This window comes from Lolium perenne, chromosome 4 (assembly GCF_019359855.2).
Source record: "Lolium perenne isolate Kyuss_39 chromosome 4, Kyuss_2.0, whole genome shotgun sequence".
In the NCBI taxonomy this organism is placed as follows: Eukaryota; Viridiplantae; Streptophyta; class Magnoliopsida; order Poales; family Poaceae; genus Lolium; species Lolium perenne.
The window spans coordinates 81,513,256-81,530,936 of NC_067247.2; the positions used below are offsets into that span (position 1 = coordinate 81,513,256).

General features: G+C 43.2%; 1 protein-coding gene across 1 annotated transcript; it reads left to right on the top strand.

The window, feature by feature from the left end:
* The first annotated feature begins 10,600 nt into the window (after positions 1 to 10,600).
* Positions 10,601 to 15,192, top strand: LOC127293118 (uncharacterized). The gene is made up of 2 exons (XM_051322672.2): positions 10,601 to 11,306; positions 14,867 to 15,192. The coding sequence occupies exon 1, from the start codon at positions 10,697 to 10,699 to the stop codon at positions 11,303 to 11,305; it is 609 nt and encodes a 202-aa protein (XP_051178632.1). The 5' UTR covers positions 10,601 to 10,696; the 3' UTR covers position 11,306; positions 14,867 to 15,192.
* The last annotated feature ends 2,489 nt before the right edge of the window (positions 15,193 to 17,681 follow it).

The following is a 17,681-nucleotide window of genomic DNA, read 5'->3' on the forward strand; positions in this document are numbered from 1 at the left end:
CCATAGTGGAGTTGGAGTCCCATGTTGAAAATGGGGAAATGGGATTCACTCTCCTCAAGCATGAGCTAAAAGATGAGAAGCATACTAATTTTATGCTTACACAAAAAATTGAATCCTATATGCATGAAAATGAGAAAATTATTGTTGATGCTTGTGCTACTAACTCTAATTCTTGTGAAGCATCTATCTTAAAGGAGAATGTTGAGTTAAGGGCTCAACCTGAGTTGCTAACTAGCAATTATAGGGAATTGGAAGAAAGTCATAAAAAGCTCTCGGGCTCTCGTGATGAACTTCTAATTTCCTATGATGGGCTAAAGTTAGCTCATGAGGCTAGTATCACTAAGGTAACATCTTGTGAGTCTCATGTGGACATTAGCACAATCTCTACTACAAATGCTATATTGCCATGTGCTAGTCCTTGTAATCCATCTAGTCAAACTAGTGACACACCTTGTGTTGGATTACTTGCTTTGCCTTGTTGCTCTAACAATGAATCTTCTACTTCCTCTAGTACTTGTATTTCTACTAACCATGTAGAGGAAATCAAAGAGCTCGAGGCCCAAGTCTTGTCTTTGAAGAAAGACTTGGAAAAGCGTCATGAAGGGAAATCCGCACTTGACAAGATGCTAAGTGTGCAACAATCCCCCAATGACAAGAGTGGACTTGGATTCAACTCCAATAACAAGAAGAAGTCCAAGAGCAAGAGCAACAAGAAGAAGGGCCAAGACAAAGTCAAGAATCCGGTCAAGTTGGTTTGCTTCAAGTGCAAGGTTGAAGGGCATCATGTTAGATCATGCTCATTGAAGAAGAAGAAGAAGCACTTGAGTGAGAAACAACAAGGGAAACGGCCACAAGGTCAAGGTCAAGGTCAAGCTCATGCTCGACCTCAAGTTGAAGATAGGCCACTTCCCAAGAAGAATCAAGATATTGTTTCCCAAGAGAAGAAATCAATAAAGAAGAGAAAGGGGAACACTAGCTACTTATGTCGTGAGAAGGGGCACTTTGCTTCTTCTTGCTTAGGTGGTACCTTATCTAACCCTATAATTGTTAATGATGATTATTCTCTAGGGAAGGATAAGGATGACAATGCGTTCGCTAAGTTTGTTGTAACTCAAAGTGGTCTCAAGAAAAAGACCATTTGGGTTGCCAAGCCTATTGTGACTAACCTCTTAGGACCCAACTTGGTTGGGGACCAACAAGCTCAAACTTGATCAGTAGGTGCATGTGGAGGTCATTGGAGACTTGGCTACTTCATGAAGAATTAAGGGATCTTCATATATTATATTTTGACCAAGCCAAGTCGTATGGATTATCATCTATATCTTACTAGTCAACAACCCGTGCGGTGCACGCCTGCACGGGATAGTTATTTGAACAATATAATAGTGAAACATTTATAAGATCTTATTATTTGAGATAGGTTTGTTTAGATACCAATATGCAAGGAAATTATTTTATTTCACTCAAAATCCCATCGTTTTTAACTTATTTGTTGGAAGAACATGCAATATTATTTAGAAGACCATACTGAGTCATCTACATATCATTTAAAACTCCATATTATTTAATATATAATATACTAACATTATTTATCTTACTATTTCCACAAAAAACATTTATATTCCATTCAACATTTGCCATAAATACTTGTGAAAAATAAAATGTTAGAAGTACTAATTCTACACACGTTCTACATGAAATTATGAAAAGTACGTCACAATGGGTTTAAAATATACCTGCTTTCAGTGCTGATCAAATCCGAAGGACTCAGTTACAGTTTGTAAATATTTTCTTTTGTTTTGGTCGTGGAGGATTGGAGCAAATGCATTCACGTACGAAGAAACCTGAAATTTTCCATCTGCTCGTCAGTTTGTCAAAACAGATAAAAATAATCAAATCATTTTTCATGGAATTGGAGAGAGCATTTAATACCTAAGATCTATCGACAACTGTGTCGCCGGAGCCAAGTATAGATTGCCCGTAAAAATGGCGGGGATGTGCGATCTTATTTTGAGGATGCTGCAAAACACCGCCGAAGCACGCAATACAGGGGGGGCACCATGCATCAGCATAATTCAAATCCATCGAAAGGGGCAATTCAGGAGAATTAGTGCCATATGAAATTATAACTTATTTTCTTTGGAGGAGGCCATACCCCACTTCAAAAAAAAGTTCAAAAGAATGTCTTCGTAATCTTATCAGGAAGATACAAAAATGACACAAACAGCTCAACATGAAGTGTGACTTGATCTTCTAACGTGTATGTAACAATGCATATTTGCATGCTTTATATACGTGAGATGGTTGACCGGAGTAATAATTCAAAAAAATATAAAAATTCTAAATGCAGAAACTAATACATTTGATCTAGTTAACTTCAGTATGCCATTTAACTTGTAGAGAAGAGAGAATCTAAATCAATAACATGAATCAAACTCATGGAAAAATATCATGGAGATTGATAATTGAATACAACTTGTAATGACTTAAATATAATCCATCAGTTCACACCTCTACGTCTTGTGAAATTATGAAACAACACTAATCATTGATCAACTTCCCCTGAATTCCATAATTGCATCAAAAGACACAACTTCGAACCAATTTGGCACATCACGATTCCTCTATGCTGTAAAATCCACTAACGGATATCAATATTTTTAGACCTCACGTCTAGGAAACAACATGAATTATCTGCTTTCTATATTTTCCTGATGGTGACGTGAACAACCATTTAACCACACAACTCCTCACTATCGGATCAGAAGAAGAAAGCACATTACGTAAGAGACATCAGAGAATACAATCAGATCCGCTGACTGGCCGCGATTCAGTACGGTAGATGTCCAGGATGTCAGCAAGTTCGGCTGCTACCTCTGCCGCCGCGCGCCTAGGCGCGTGAGCCCAGGAAGAAGAAGGCTACTTCTTCCATACCTCACCGGCAGCAATCAATCGGTTGCAGGAAGCGACGATCAGATCAATTGTTTTCACCGTTCCTTTGTTTTTCTCTCTCTCTCTCTCTCGGAAGGAGATAGGAATAGAGGAGGGATGCACGAAGCGACGACATATTAGATCGATTGTTATCTCCGTTCTTTTTTTTTTTGGGAAGGATATAGGAATACAGGAGTCCACCTCACGCAAGTCTTCTAGGTGGAGCGGGCGTCATCCAATGGTGGTTATTAGATCTTCCAACGTTTCGACGGACAAATATTTATTACCGTGAGGATTAACGTGGAGTCAGGACGGGAGTCTCCAATTAGTAAATATAAGATATCCCATGTTCCTCTTTGCGGTAACTTATACTTCATCTCATCATATTTACTGTAAGTTACTTGTTCCCTTTACATGTTTGGTTTTGTATCAAATATGTGTTTGTATATGTTGTATCTTACTTGCCTATCTTGTGTATTCAACTATGCTTGTTTGACTCATCATATACTTGTGTATTGTTTTGAGCCTAATGCATCTTGATGATATCTTATTTGGCTCTCTTTGAAGTGATTAATGGAACATCCCATTTTGGGGGAGTGATATGCTTTATGCATCTCTCTTTCTTTAAAATGTGTGTACATGGGTACCACCACTTAGTATTGATATTGCAAGATTATCTAGTCACTATGTGGTGTGTCATACTCATGAGAAATTCAAATTCTAAATATTCATTAATCATCTCTAGTTGAATTTTAGTTGCCTCTTGTTTAGAAGAAATGTTTTATCACATTATGGGGGAGTAATATGTTTTGTACATATCACAAGCCTAGAAAATGTGAACATATGAGGTTATGCCACTTAGAGTTGATGCTCTTAATTATCTTGTTCCTAGGTGGCATGTTTGCTCAAACAAGCTCCATTCCTATTAATTTTTTTTATTACTCATCTTGTGGGTTCTTGTTTGAATAAGAAATTCTTGGTGCAGTTTTTCCTCAGATACATATCTCTATATCTTATTTGGGACACCATTTGCTTCAAGTTATTCTAATCGTTGTTGTGCGTGATTGTTTGACTAGTTGAAGTTATCAAGAATCTTCATCCGTGCATAGTGCTTAATTCTATATACTTATCCTATGCCTTTTATTGTGAAGTTGATCCTTACTATTCTTGTTGATATACCACCGGAAGTTAATTCCAATATTCTCATTGTCTTTGACAATTGATAACCTTGTATATGGTTGAATTTATGGATCACCTTCACTTTGGATTGTTTCTTACTTCCTTATTTTATTTCCAAGCAAATCTTTGTTGCTCCCATATGTCTTCCTTGTCCCTTTGAAAAATCTTTTTATAAATCCCCTTGATTCATATCAAGTGTTTGTTTTGGATTACATACCTTTTCCTTACGGTACATTGTGCCATTGCGAAAAGTGTAGAGGGTTTTGGTTTATTTGTTCGAACCTTGCTCTTTTGGGAGTTTTGCTATCTCATTCCTTCTTCTATGCGTTATTTGTTGAATGAGATAAATCTTTGAGCATGTTTGCTTTATTTCATCCTCTATGCTCAATGGTTTCTTCTTAGTTCATTTGTTGAACTTTTTTGAACAAATCTTTTGTGATTTGCTTCTTTTATATAATTTGGACGACAAATTTGTTTTGTGACACCTTTATGCCTTATTCAATTCTTTTGGTCTTTTGTCCAAAGTATATCTTTCTTGGATCTTTAAAAGTTTTGGTGCATGCTTATATGTAATTTGTTTATACTTGTAGCACGCTTGCTTTCTTTGATCCATTATATAGAATATACTCCATCACATCCTAAATGGCTAAGATGTTCATGAAATTCAAATTTCATCTAAATATGCACATATTTATATGGAGTGTGTCCTATATATTGTGGTTAGTCTAACCATATTGGACCCAATGAGTTTGGGGACCAAGATGTACTTGAATGATGTTTTAGGTACATTTGAGATGCAATGGAGGCTTGTCTCATCTATAAGGAAGGTGTTGTCACCATATGATAATTGGAGTCAAGCTAGGATGATCGATGAAATCTTATCTACTACATCATGCCATTGCTATCTCGGTAACAAGTATCTTATTCATGCACTCTCATATAGCATCCAACCTCTTGTAGGTTGTATCTTGGCATGAAATTATTTATTTCGAAAATATTGCGGTTCTTGAAAAACTCCTTTTAAAGTAAAACTTCTTATTAAACATTTGAGTAATTTGAGAAGATGCATATGATAGGTTATATATATATATATATATCATATTTTATGATTCACCTATCACAAATATGCCCTCTAACAATTTATTGCATATCAATTCCTCAAAGAGCTCTTGTGTGCAATATTGATGAAATTATGAAATAAATCCGTATTTGTGATACTTGTTGCGTTTCTCAAAACACTCCAACTAGCTTTACTTCCCTTATTGTTAGTTGTGATGTTTTTGAGATTTAACTTGGTTGAAGTTCATTCATATACCATAAGTGAAAATTGGAGCCATAGGCTATATATGCTTCTTAAGCAAACATCCTTTGGTATATTTTATGACTTCATCTTGGATATCTTGTCTTATCTATTTTGTTAACCTCTTGTGTGTGCATGTTCCTTTATGGATCATTTTGTCCACTTTAGAAACTCATATACATAAGAGCGCTAATCCATCACACGTGCATACATTGTGGGGGAGTTTTTCTCTATATATATTGGTTCTACTCACATCTCTTGCATTTGTTGTAGTTGTGTGAGTAGAGCCGTTTTTGATATGGGCTAGTAGCTTTGTGTTACTTGACCATATCAAATACAACCTCTTGTATACAACTTATTCTCGGATAAGTTGTGTACTTGTTTCTATATTCATTATATAAACCCTCGTATTGTGTTTGTCATCAATTACCAAAATGGGGGAGATTGTAAGGGTATATTGCCCCTATGTGTGGTTTTGGTAATTAATGACAACACCTATGGACTAATGTTTTCATTGAGTTTATATGAAGGAATATTCCATAGGTACTACTTGCTCTCCATGTGTTGGATTCAAGTATGGATGCCATGAAGATAAAGATATACCTTGTGTATTGGCATCAAGATCATCGATTTGAAGATACATATGTGATATGATCAAGAAGAAGAAATGAAGATGGAGTTCTTATGTGGAACTCAATATTAGCCATGCTCTATCTTAAGTGAGTATGAGAAGATACAAGGTTGAGTTGGGCAAGTTCAAGATGAACATCTTGAGTGGATCACATGCTTGAAGCTTGTCGTCCATTCGGTGATAATGGACATGTGAAGATGTGCATCAATGGAGCTTTCCCATCATAGTCTATGGGGGAGCATTTGTGAGTCTTCACGAAGCAACATTGATCAAGTGAGGCATTCCGGCCTGAGTGAAGCTTGAAGAGTTGTCATCAAGATCAAGTGGGATGCGCAAGGCAAAGGTATGGCCTTGCTAGGTGATGACGCGTAAAGCACACGCTCGTTGGGAACCCCAAGTGGAAGGTGTGATGCGTACAGCAGCAAGTTTCCCTCAGTAAGAAACCAAGGTTTATCGAACCAGTAGGAGTCAAGAAGCACGTTGAAGGTTGATGGCGGCGGGATGTAGTGCGGCGCAACACCAGGGATTCCGGCGCCAACGTGGAACCTGCACAACACAACCAAAGTACTTTGCCCCAACGAAACAGTGAGGTTGTCAATCTCACCGGCTTGCTGTAACAAAGGATTAACCGTATTGTGTGGAAGATGATTGTTTGCGAAAACAAGAGAACAAGTATTGCAAAGAGATTGTATTTCAGTAAAGAGAATTGGACCGGGGTCCACAGTTCACTAGAGGTGTCTCTCCCATAAGACAAACAGCATGTTGGGTGAACAAATTACAGTTGAGCAATTGACAAATAAAGAGAGCATGACCATGCACATACATATCATGATGATTATAGTGAGATTTAATTGGGCATTACGACAAAGTACATAGACCGCCATCCAACTGCATCTATGCCTAAAAAGTCCACCTTCAGGTTATCATCCGAACCCCTTCCAGTATTAAGTTGCAAAGCAACAGACAATTGCATTAAGTATGGTGCGTAATGTAATCAACAACTACATCCTTAGACATAGCATCAATGTTTTATCCCTAGTGGCAACAGCACAACACAACCTTAGAACTTTCATCCTTTGTCCTGTGTCAATGCGAGCATGAACCCACTATCGAGCATAAGTACTCCCTCTTGGAGTTACAAGCATCTACTTGGCTGCAGCATCTACTAGTAACGGAAAGCATGCAAGATCATAAACAACACATAGATATAACTTTGATAATCAACATAACAAGTATTCTCTATTCATCGGATCCCAACAAACGCAACATATAGAATTACAGATAGATGATCTTGATCATGTTAGGCAGCTCACAAGATCCGACAATGATAGCACAATGGGGAGAAGACAACCATCTAGCTACTGCTATGGACCCATAGTCCAGGGGTAGACTACTCACACATCACACCGGAGGCGACCATGGCGGCGTAGAGTCCTCCGGGAGATGATTCCCCTCTCCGGCAGGTGCCGGAGGCGATCTCTCGGATCCCCGAGATGGGATCGGCGTTGGCGGCATCTCTCGGGAAGGTTTTCCGTATCGTGGCTCTCGGTGCGGGGGTTTCGTCACGGAGGCTTTAAGTAGGCGGAAGGGTAGGTCAAGAGGCGGCGCGAGGGGCCTGCAGACCATAGGGCCGCGCGGCCGGGCAGGGCCGCGCCGCCCTATGCTCCGGCTGCCTCGTGGCCCCTCTTCGTTTCGTCTTCGGACTTACGGAAGCTTCGTGGAAAAATAGGCCCCCGGCTTTGATTTCGTCCAATTCCGAGAATATTTCCTTACTAGGATTTCTGAAACCAAAAACAGCAGACAAAGAATCGGCACTTCGGCATCTTGTTAATAGGTTAGTTCCAGAAAATGCACGAATATGACATAAAGTGTGCATAAAACATGTAGATAACATCAATAATGTGGCATGGAACATAAGAAATTATCGATACGTCGGAGACGTATCACTAGGTTTTCCTTTTACCGGTCTCAAGGTGGATGTTGGGAGACCGGATTATAGGATAGATAGCCGCACTATTAAGAGGGGCTTTCGGTTGAGTAACTTGATTACGTCGTCTTAGGGAGCTCAATCCTTTGCATACTTTGCATATCCTTATTGCTTTTTGGTGTTTCTCGGTGTTAAGTTCTTGAGCTTGTTGCTAGCCTTACAACAAGCCCAAGTTCATCGAAAACGGAGTTCGCAGATTTTACCGGTTATTCATGATATAAGGTTCTACCTTTTATATTCATGATAAAATCCCTTCCTACAGTTTCTTGAGTTTTCACTTTCTATTAGATGGCATTTGTTGTTATCTTTCCAAAAAAAATTGGTTTCATGCGAATCGGAGTTCGGGAGCATTAGTGATTAAAGAAAAGAAGAAAAAAAGAAGAAAACGAAAAAAAGGGGAGGGGCAGCCGGTCGGCCGACCGGCCTGCCGGGCGGCACGCCGGCCCACCCGGCCGAAACCGGCCCAGGCGCTCACTCGGACCGGGTGGAGTACTGGGGGCCTCCCCGCCTTGTCCGGCCTAGGGTCCGGTCCGTGACCGGCTTTGCCCGCCGCTGCCCCGCTGGCCGGACGCCTCCCTGGGCCGCTCGCCCGGCGCGCCTGCTCGCCTCCCTCGGCCCGCCGCCCCAAGGCCGGGTCGTTCCGCCCCGCGTGGCCCATGCGCCTGTGCCGCTCACTGCTATGCGCCGCACAGCGTGCGCTGCTGCCGCCCGGCTGCTGGGCCAGTTCGACCAGGCTGCCGACCGGGCTACTCAGTGCCTGGTCCTGTCAGCCGGTTGGGCCGCCGGCTGGGCATTTTTTTCTGGGCGTTTTTCCTTTGCATTTTCCTATCTTTTCCCCCAACGGTTCTATTCCCCCCTTAGCAATAAATAGACCTTTCTTCCACCTTGAGCAAGCTAGTTCTTCCCCTTTCTTCACCTCCATTGTTGCTCTTGGAAGAACTTGCTCTCCCCTTTGATTCCTCCCATAATTCTTGCTAATTCTTGAGGGATCTAAGAGAGGAGATCTAGATCTACACTTCCACCAATCCATTTCTTCTCTAAGTGAGGGGAACTCTTGGGATCTAGATCTTGGAGTCTTTTGTTGACTTTCTCCATTGTTCTTCCTCTCCAATCTCATCTAAGCATTTGTTGCTTTGGTGGGATTTGAGAGTGAAGGACTTGAACACCTCTAGTGTTCTTGCTTTGCATCATTGCATAGTGTTGAGCTCTCCACCACGATTAGTCAAGTGAGAGACCGTAAGCTTGTTACTCTTGGAGGGAGACCTCCTAGTTGGCTTGGCGGTTGGTGCTCCGGTGATCTCTTCAAGAAGATTGTGAAGAGGCCCGGGCTTCTCCTTCGTGGAGCTTGTGAAGTGGTTGTGGAGCTTGCCATCTCCGAAGCGGAGGAAAAGCTAACCATAAGGAAAGGGCCATTATCCTTCGTGGGTGTGGTTCAGAGAATAGGGTGAGCCTTCGTGGCGCGGGGAATCCTTCGTGGGACCTCCACTCCTCCAAACGTGACGTACCTTCTTGCAAAGGAAGGGAACACGGGAATACATCCTCGTCTCCGCGTGCCTCGGTTATTTCTATACCCGAGCTCTCTTTCCTTGCGATAGCCATCGTGCTTGAAGTACATATATCTTGCTATCACTTGTGCTACATATATCTTGTGTCTATCTTGCTTAGCTCTAGTTGCTATTGTTACACTTAGTTGAGCTTAGCATATTTAGGGTTTGTGCTTGTAAACTAAACGATAATTTAATTCCGCATTATTACAAGACAAATCCGTAAGAGTTTTTAATTGCCTATTCACCCCCCCTCTAGGCGACATCTCGATCTTTCATATAGTGTTCTTCGAAATATGGTCGTTGGTCTCTTGCCACCTCAGCTTTTCTCCCGACAAACCCGGTCAACCGGACCACGAGCCGGATTGTCCTGGCAGAGGCTTCATCGGACGGACGAGGACCTGGACCAGCCGGTCCAAACCGGACGGCAGGCCGGACCCCGACCGGGGTCACTTTGCGACGTCCAGAGGTCCTCCGGTTGGCGCCGGCCGACCGACGGCACGCCGGCCCACCGGCTCAGAGGCTTACGACCGGCAAAGATACCGGACCGATTAGCGCATGTTTGGCACCCGGTTAGCGCCGATTGACTGATCGCGCGCTCGAACCGGCTGCTGGGAGGTCCGACGCGGCGAACCGGATTTCTGTTGTAGACCCCTTTTCGATTATTGTTGAAGTGGGGGGTCTCCTTTAGCCTTCTTGTTCTTTTGATACACCATTTATGCCTCTTTGCCTAATACCTGAGATTATCCTTATAAACGTATTAGGTCAAATACTCTAACACGGTGTCATTGTTACCAAAATAAGGGATAAGGGTAAAATACCCTTACACCTTCGGGTCCTCTCCTTTGTTCAAAAAAAAAAAAAAAAAACTCCAAAGTCACATTGTGCAAAAAAAAAAACTCTCAAGTCCCAAGCATACCCCACATGCCAGCCTCTAGCTCCCTTCCGGTCTCCACAGCCCACACGGCCGCACGCGCACAACACCCAACTGCCCACATCGCGGCAGCCCCGCCCCCGACCCAACTCCCGCAGCCAAATCGAGATCTCTCTCTCTCTCTCTCGGTCCCTCCCGTCCGCCTCCCACCCCCGCCCCACGCCGGCCGGCCGGTCGCCGCCGCGAGCCCATGGCCTCGGCGCTCTCCTCCCTGCGCTACGGCGACAGCCTCTCGGTGGTGGCCATCTCGGGCGCCACGGCCGTGCTCTGCGAGGCCATCTCCTGGCTGCTCATCTACCGCACCACCACCTACAACTCCCTGCGCGCCTCCATTGAGCGCCACTCCCGCAAGCTCGACTCCATGAAGTCCACCGCCTCCGGCCCCACCTCCTCCTCCTCCTCCTCCTCCCACTCCCAGGCCGCCTCCTCCAGGGCCAAGAAGATGGACCGCGTCGAGACCAGCCTCAAGGACGCCTCGCGCGAGCTCTCCTTCGCCAAGCTCAAGTCCGGCGCCGTCGTCGCCGCCGTCCTCTTCGTCGTCTTCGGCCTGCTCAACTCCCTCTTCGAGGGCCGCGCCGTCGCCAAGCTGCCCTTCGCGCCCGTGCCGCTCGTGCAGCGCATGAGCCACCGCGGACTGCCCGGGAACGACCCCACCGACTGCGCCATGGTATTCCTCTACTTCCTCTGCTCCATGAGCATCCGGACCAACCTCCAGAAGCTGCTCGGCTTCACGCCGCCGCGCGCGGCCGCCGGGGCCGGCCCGGGGCTCTTCGGCATGCCCGACCCCAAAGTCAATTGAGGTACCAATTCGATTCATCGATCTCTTTTGTTTCCTGCCCCGCTAAATTTACTGAGGTGAATACTAGATCAGGATGGTTGATCCTGATAGAAAATTGCATCCTAGATCTACTTATACAAATATGATGAGCTTAACTTACATTAATGATCAAACTTATTGATGCATCTGACTCACATGCGTGTGATGATTTCGTTTGATTGAGGAGATCTTAGTCTTAGCTATCGAGATTCAATAAGCACATATGCTTTGCTTAAGTTATTAAGTTGTTAAATGCTGCATCCTTGGGTTTGATCCCTCTGTTCTTGAGGGTTAATCTTAGGGGATCTACTGATACAAATATGAGCTTAACTACTTGTACTGATCAGACTTATCGATGCACCTGAGTCACATGGGTTTGATGATTTTGTTTGATTGAGGAGATTTTGGTATCATGCCGAGATCCTGTGATCATATAGGTTTTGCTAAAGTCAAGATGTTAAATGCTGCATCCTTGGGTTTGATCCTTCTATTCTCGGGTGATGATCTTGAATGTAGATTTGGGTGTGGTTCGTTAAGGCACATAGCTCAATTAATGAGACTGTAGCATTAGTAACTCTGATAAGCTTTGGACTATAGAAGCGTACATCAATGTCATTAATCAGCAAAACCTAGAGGTGATAATTCTAGAGGTGAATACTAGATCAGGACGGTTGTCCTGATAAACTTGCATCCTAGATCTACTGATACAAATACGAGCTTAACTTTCATTAATGATCAGGCTCATTGATGCATCTGTCTGACGTGTGTTTGATGATTTTGTTTGATTGAGTAGATTTTTGTATCCTACAGAGATCCTGTGAGCTTACCGAGATCCACGAACAAACTTAAGGTCAAATTGTTTAATGCTTCATCCTTTGGTTTGATTCTTCTGTTCTCGGGGAGAATGTTGAATGTAAGATTAGTGACTCTGATTATTGTCTAGGATAATTTCCTGCACAATTGGCGGAGGTTCATTAAGTCATGCGACTCACTTAATGAGACTGTAGCACTATCTCTAAACTTTGGATTACAGAAGCGTGCTTCAATTTAGTTGGGAAGATTTTAGTGTGATGCATCTGATTGACATGAGTGTGATGATTTCCTTTGATTGAGAAGATTTTAGTATCCTACCAAGATCCTGTGAGTACATAGATTTTGCTTACGTTAAGTTGTTAAATGCTGCATCCGTGGGTTTGATCCTTCTGTTCTTGGGGGTTAATCTTAGGTCTACTGTTCCAAATATGAGCTTAACTAATTTTACTGATCAGACTTATCAATGCACCTGACTGACATGGGTGTGATGATTTTGTTTAATTGAGGAGATTTTGGTATCATGCCGAGAGCCTGTGATCATATAGGCTTTGCTGAAGTCAAGATGCTAAATGCTGCATCCTTGGGTTTGATCCTTCTATTCTAGGGTGATAATCTTGAATGTAGATTTGGATGTGGTTCGTTAAGGCACGTAGATCAATTAATGAGACGATAGCATTAGTAACTGTGATAAACTGTTGACATTTTTGTGTTGAACTGTTGATATTCTAGATTCTAGAGGTGAATATAGATTAGTGACTCTGGTTATTGTTGAATGTAGATTAGTGACTCTGATTATTGTCTAGGATAACTTCCTGCACAATTGGGGGAGGTTCACTAAGTTATGCGACTCACTTAATGAGACTGTAGCACTATCTCTAAACTTTGGATTACAGAAGGGTGATTCAATTTAGCTAGTACGAAATAGCTGAATCTAGAGTCTAGACCAGAGGCTTAGAGTAGAACAATTAGCTAGTTTTCGTCTTGTTTTGTCTACTACTTTGAAGTTGCGGGAGCAGGCTCCATTACAATTCCCTTGTGTTCCTGGGTTAATATGAGAACGCATTCAAGAAGATCCTGTCTCTGCCACTGCTGTTTGTTGTGTATCAGCAGTTGGGCTTCATAATGTGATCATGGTATCAGGGGAATAGCGAATAGACCACCTTTTGTAATGTTGATGCATTTTACGTTTATAAGGTTCTTGGGAATATTGCCCCTGGCTTTGGGAACTCATAATTTTTTTTGTGTTGAACTGTTGATATTTTGGGTAAGGGTGAGCTCAGCTCTGTCTGAATGTTCATGTTAGTCTACTGCTGTGGATAAGAGTTTCTTAGCTTCAGTCCAAGAAGTGGGCACTATAGTAAATTACCCTTTAAGCCTACAGTTGTCACGAGATCATGAGGAATATTTGCTTTAGTCTAGGATCTAGACATCGATTTATTTAGCCAAAGGAAGTCATTAACAATGGTTTTGTTTTAACTCCGTTAACATGGGTGCTTAATAGACTATACATGCATGCTAACTTTTCTGTGGAAAATTACCTCTCTAATGCATGCTACTCAGTTTGAGATATTTCTTAATATTCAGTTTGAGATAACTGACCACATGTGCCATGTTCTTCAGTGTATGCTAGCGAAATACTAGTGATTAATTAAAATATATCAGTGTAGTAAATGCTGCAGATATGCTGGAGTACTTATACAGAACATAACCTGTCATAACTGTTTTTTTTCTTGAGCATGCTTTTCGAGTCATTGTATAGTCGCCGAGTCGTTTTTCCAAAAATCACGGCTGTATAGTTGCGACTCAAAAAGCTTGTTCTTGAATCTTGAGACTTAAGAATGATATGTTCATATGTGGTATAGTATCACCAATACATACAACATATCACTATAGTAAATGTAGTAGATACACTTAATACCAATCACCACTCGACTTATTGTCCATGTGATGATATATTTATTTTCCAACTCTTAGGGCATGTGCAATGGTTGATAAGACCGTTTTATCTTAACCTTGCCACATAATCTTGATATAACAATAAAACATGATGTACAATGGGTTATTTTTTAGTCTTGTCTTTAGTTGCGAGACATCCTAAATATGTGGTGAGAGAGATTGTGCTAAGAGATCATCTCTTAACTAAGAGAACGCAAAGTCTTTTTTCATCTCCTCCACTTCAGCATTTATCATATGTGGCACTGCTAAGATATTACCATTGTACATCCCTTACTGTCAAATTTCTGAAACACCCGATAGACTTGCTTAATTTTACTAATGATTAATGGATCTTAATTTTCTCTGCAAGAAGTCATCTTCGGATGCCCTCAGTTATGTGCTCTTGGGGGCATGGAGTTCCAGTTCAACTTTTCTGAAAATATTTCTTGTCAATGTAGTTTAGCAAAATCTGCATTTGATCTGTATGCATGTGAGCATGATTACGCATATGCTAGCTTTTTCTTAGTTCTACTATGATGTCCTATATCGTGTGGTAGGTTAAGCACATGACTTTTGATCTTTAGTTACTGTAATTGTGCATCTGCTGCAGCAGTTTAGAAGTGTTGCACGCGCAGTTAGATAGTCAGGAGTTTTTTTTTTTGAGACAGATAGTCAGGAGTAAGGAGAGCCACCCCATATTTCCTCGGGTGCCCAGCTGCTTTTCCACCAAATCAAAACAGATTGTCTCAACAGTTACTGCAGATCGCTAACTGGTACAGTCCCTTTCTTTTGCAGTTTGGTCTTATACGTACATGTGATGGCTCTCAATCTCGACGAGAAGTTGCTGTCCGAAAGAGTTATCCTGAAGGACAGAAAAATAGCTTCGATGGCTCAAGGGTGAAATGTTACTACGAGATACTGTAATGATACGCATAGTCATTTTCCCGCATCTCCAGCCTGTTGCTGCACCCATGGTATTAGCGGACAGTGGACATACTTATCTTGTTCTGTAGGCTATATCGGGGAACATTCTCGTGCAGTCAGCTTTGGAACTCTCGTAGAGTTGTATTCTATCGTCTCATTCATTTTATTTTATATCACACGCTCTATTGTGTTGCAAATGGCAGAGTTCTTATCTTGAGCTGATTGCAGCTCTTGCCTTCGCTCTCGTTCTTTCCCGTGCGACGCTTGCTTTGCTTGCTGTCAACTCCACTCGTGCAGGAAGTGATACTCCTGCGACTATATTACTGCAACAACCCAAAGAGGTGTTGCGAGTCCTGTTGAGTCCCAGTTTAAGCCGGGGACCGGGACGTCGCAGAAAGGCAAAATGGACAAAAATAACCGTAAGGCGAAACAAATTTGAAGAATCAACTTCCTAGGAAACAATTTCCCGGAACTAACCCTTTTGTGCCATGCGTTACACCCTATTATGCCGCGCCGTAGAGCATGGGTCTTCACCCACTGCCAGCATGGACAAGCGGGGGGCCGTGTGTGCAAGTGTGGCGCCCTCCTATGTGGTGCTGTAGTGTGATGTGTTGCGCCGTGGACTGGGGCGCGGTACATCAAAGTGTATTTTGTTGGCCCGGTCGGCCCAACCCGAGCCCCTTGATTCTTGTACATTCAAAAAAGGAATTGATTATGTAAAAGATGGGATCAACCAAGCGCTCAGGACGCTGGTGTAGCAGCGGGGCCGACGGTTGGCTAAGGTTCCTCTCCCCTCCTCTATTCCTCTACCAAAACCCACATATTTGAAGCTTTTCTCCGTGGGGTTTGAACACCCCAAGTTCCTTGAGGTACTCTCTCCCTCATTTCCCTTGATTTTGACCCACTAAAATTTTGTATTTTTGTGGCTAATGTCTGAAAGTATAGAGATGGTAAACCTAGAGGGGGGGGGGGGGGGGGGTGTGAATAGGTTTCTACAGATTTTAATTCTTTCTTTGCAATATTAGGCTTTGCGGAATATAAAGGTGAGCCTAATGCAAACTAGGTGAAGCAACCTATATGAGGATACAACTAACTCGAGCACGAAGGCTCTCACAGGCAGTTAAATCACAAGTAAGGAGTTCGGTTAGAGATAACCGATAGCACGCGGAGACGAGGATGTATTCCCGTGTTCCCTTCCTTTGCAAGAAGGTACGTCACGTTTGGAGGGGTGGAGGTCCCACGAAGGATTTCCCACGCCACGAAGGCTCACCCTATTCTCTGGAGCCTATCCCACGAAGGAATAGCTCACTCACTTGTGGTAGACTTTGAGGTAGCCTCCAAACCTTCACAATCTTACCCGGAGCAAATCCACAGCCCGGATGCTTCCGGACTCCTCTTGCCCACCTAGGGTTTCCAAGGAACCCTAGGAAGCAAATTTTTTGATGAATACAAGGGGGAATGAGATTTGGCTTGGTAGAACAGTAGATCGGGTCCTCCTCTATCGTTTCCCCGGAGGGATTTGAGTTTGGGTGGAGGAGGAGGAGGGAGATCTGAGGCTTTTGGTGTTTCTAGCAATGGAGTATGAGAGAGAGAGAGCTCAAGAACAGCTTGTAGTGTAGTGCCTAATTGTTCAGAGGTAGGAGAAGGGCTATTTATAGTGTTCTTCGAAATATGGCCGTTGGTCACTTGCCACATCAGCTTTTCTCCCGACAAACCCGGTCAACCGGACCACATACCGGATTGTCCGGTGCAGAGGCCGGTCGGACCGGATCAGGGACCGGACCAGCCGGTCCAAACCGGTCGGCAGGCCGGACCCCGACCGGGGTCACTTTGTGTCATCCAGGAGGTCAACCGGTTGGCGCCCGGTTGACCGGTCGGCACGCCGGGCCCGCCGGTTGGGAGGCCGGCTGACCGGAGCTCGTCCGGCGCTCGGTTGGCGCCCGGTTGACCGGTCGGCACGCCGGGCCATCCGGTTGGGAGGCCGGCTGACCGGGCGGCAGACCGGATTCCTGCTGTAGACCCCTTTTTGATTATTGTTGAAGTGGGGGGGCTCCTTTAGCCTTCTTGTTCCTTTGATACACAATTTATGCCTCTTTGCCTAATACCTGAGATTATCCTTATAAACGTATTAGGTCAAATACTCTAGCACGATGTCATTGTTACCAAAATAATGGATAAGGGTAAAATACCCTTACAATCCCCCCTTTTTGGTATACGATGACAAACCGAGCTAGAGTCACATATAGATATTATGATAAGCTCTAAACCTTGATTCCATATAAGATATTAAGACAGCTCCCCCATAATGTGTGCACTTGGAGAATTTGCGTTTGAATACAAAGTGCACCATTTGTGGAATATGAGAAGCTCCCCCAATATATTTAGGAAACAAGCATGGTATGGACAAGTATAACAAGATATATAATCATAAAGCATGATCATCCTAATAGAGTGCTTAAGCATACAAATAGTCGTCCATACACGAATTATTCGAAGTAGCAAATGGTTCTTGAGAAATCAAAGCAAATAAGCACAAGCCATATAAGAATCAAATAAAGCAACACCCATGGCTTGTGACCATCAAAGAACCCCGTGATCCTAGACTCTACTCTCTTCTCCCCCTTTGGAATCGGAACACCAAAAAGGCGAAGAAAAGAGGAGAGATGCTAGCGCACCCATCAATAGA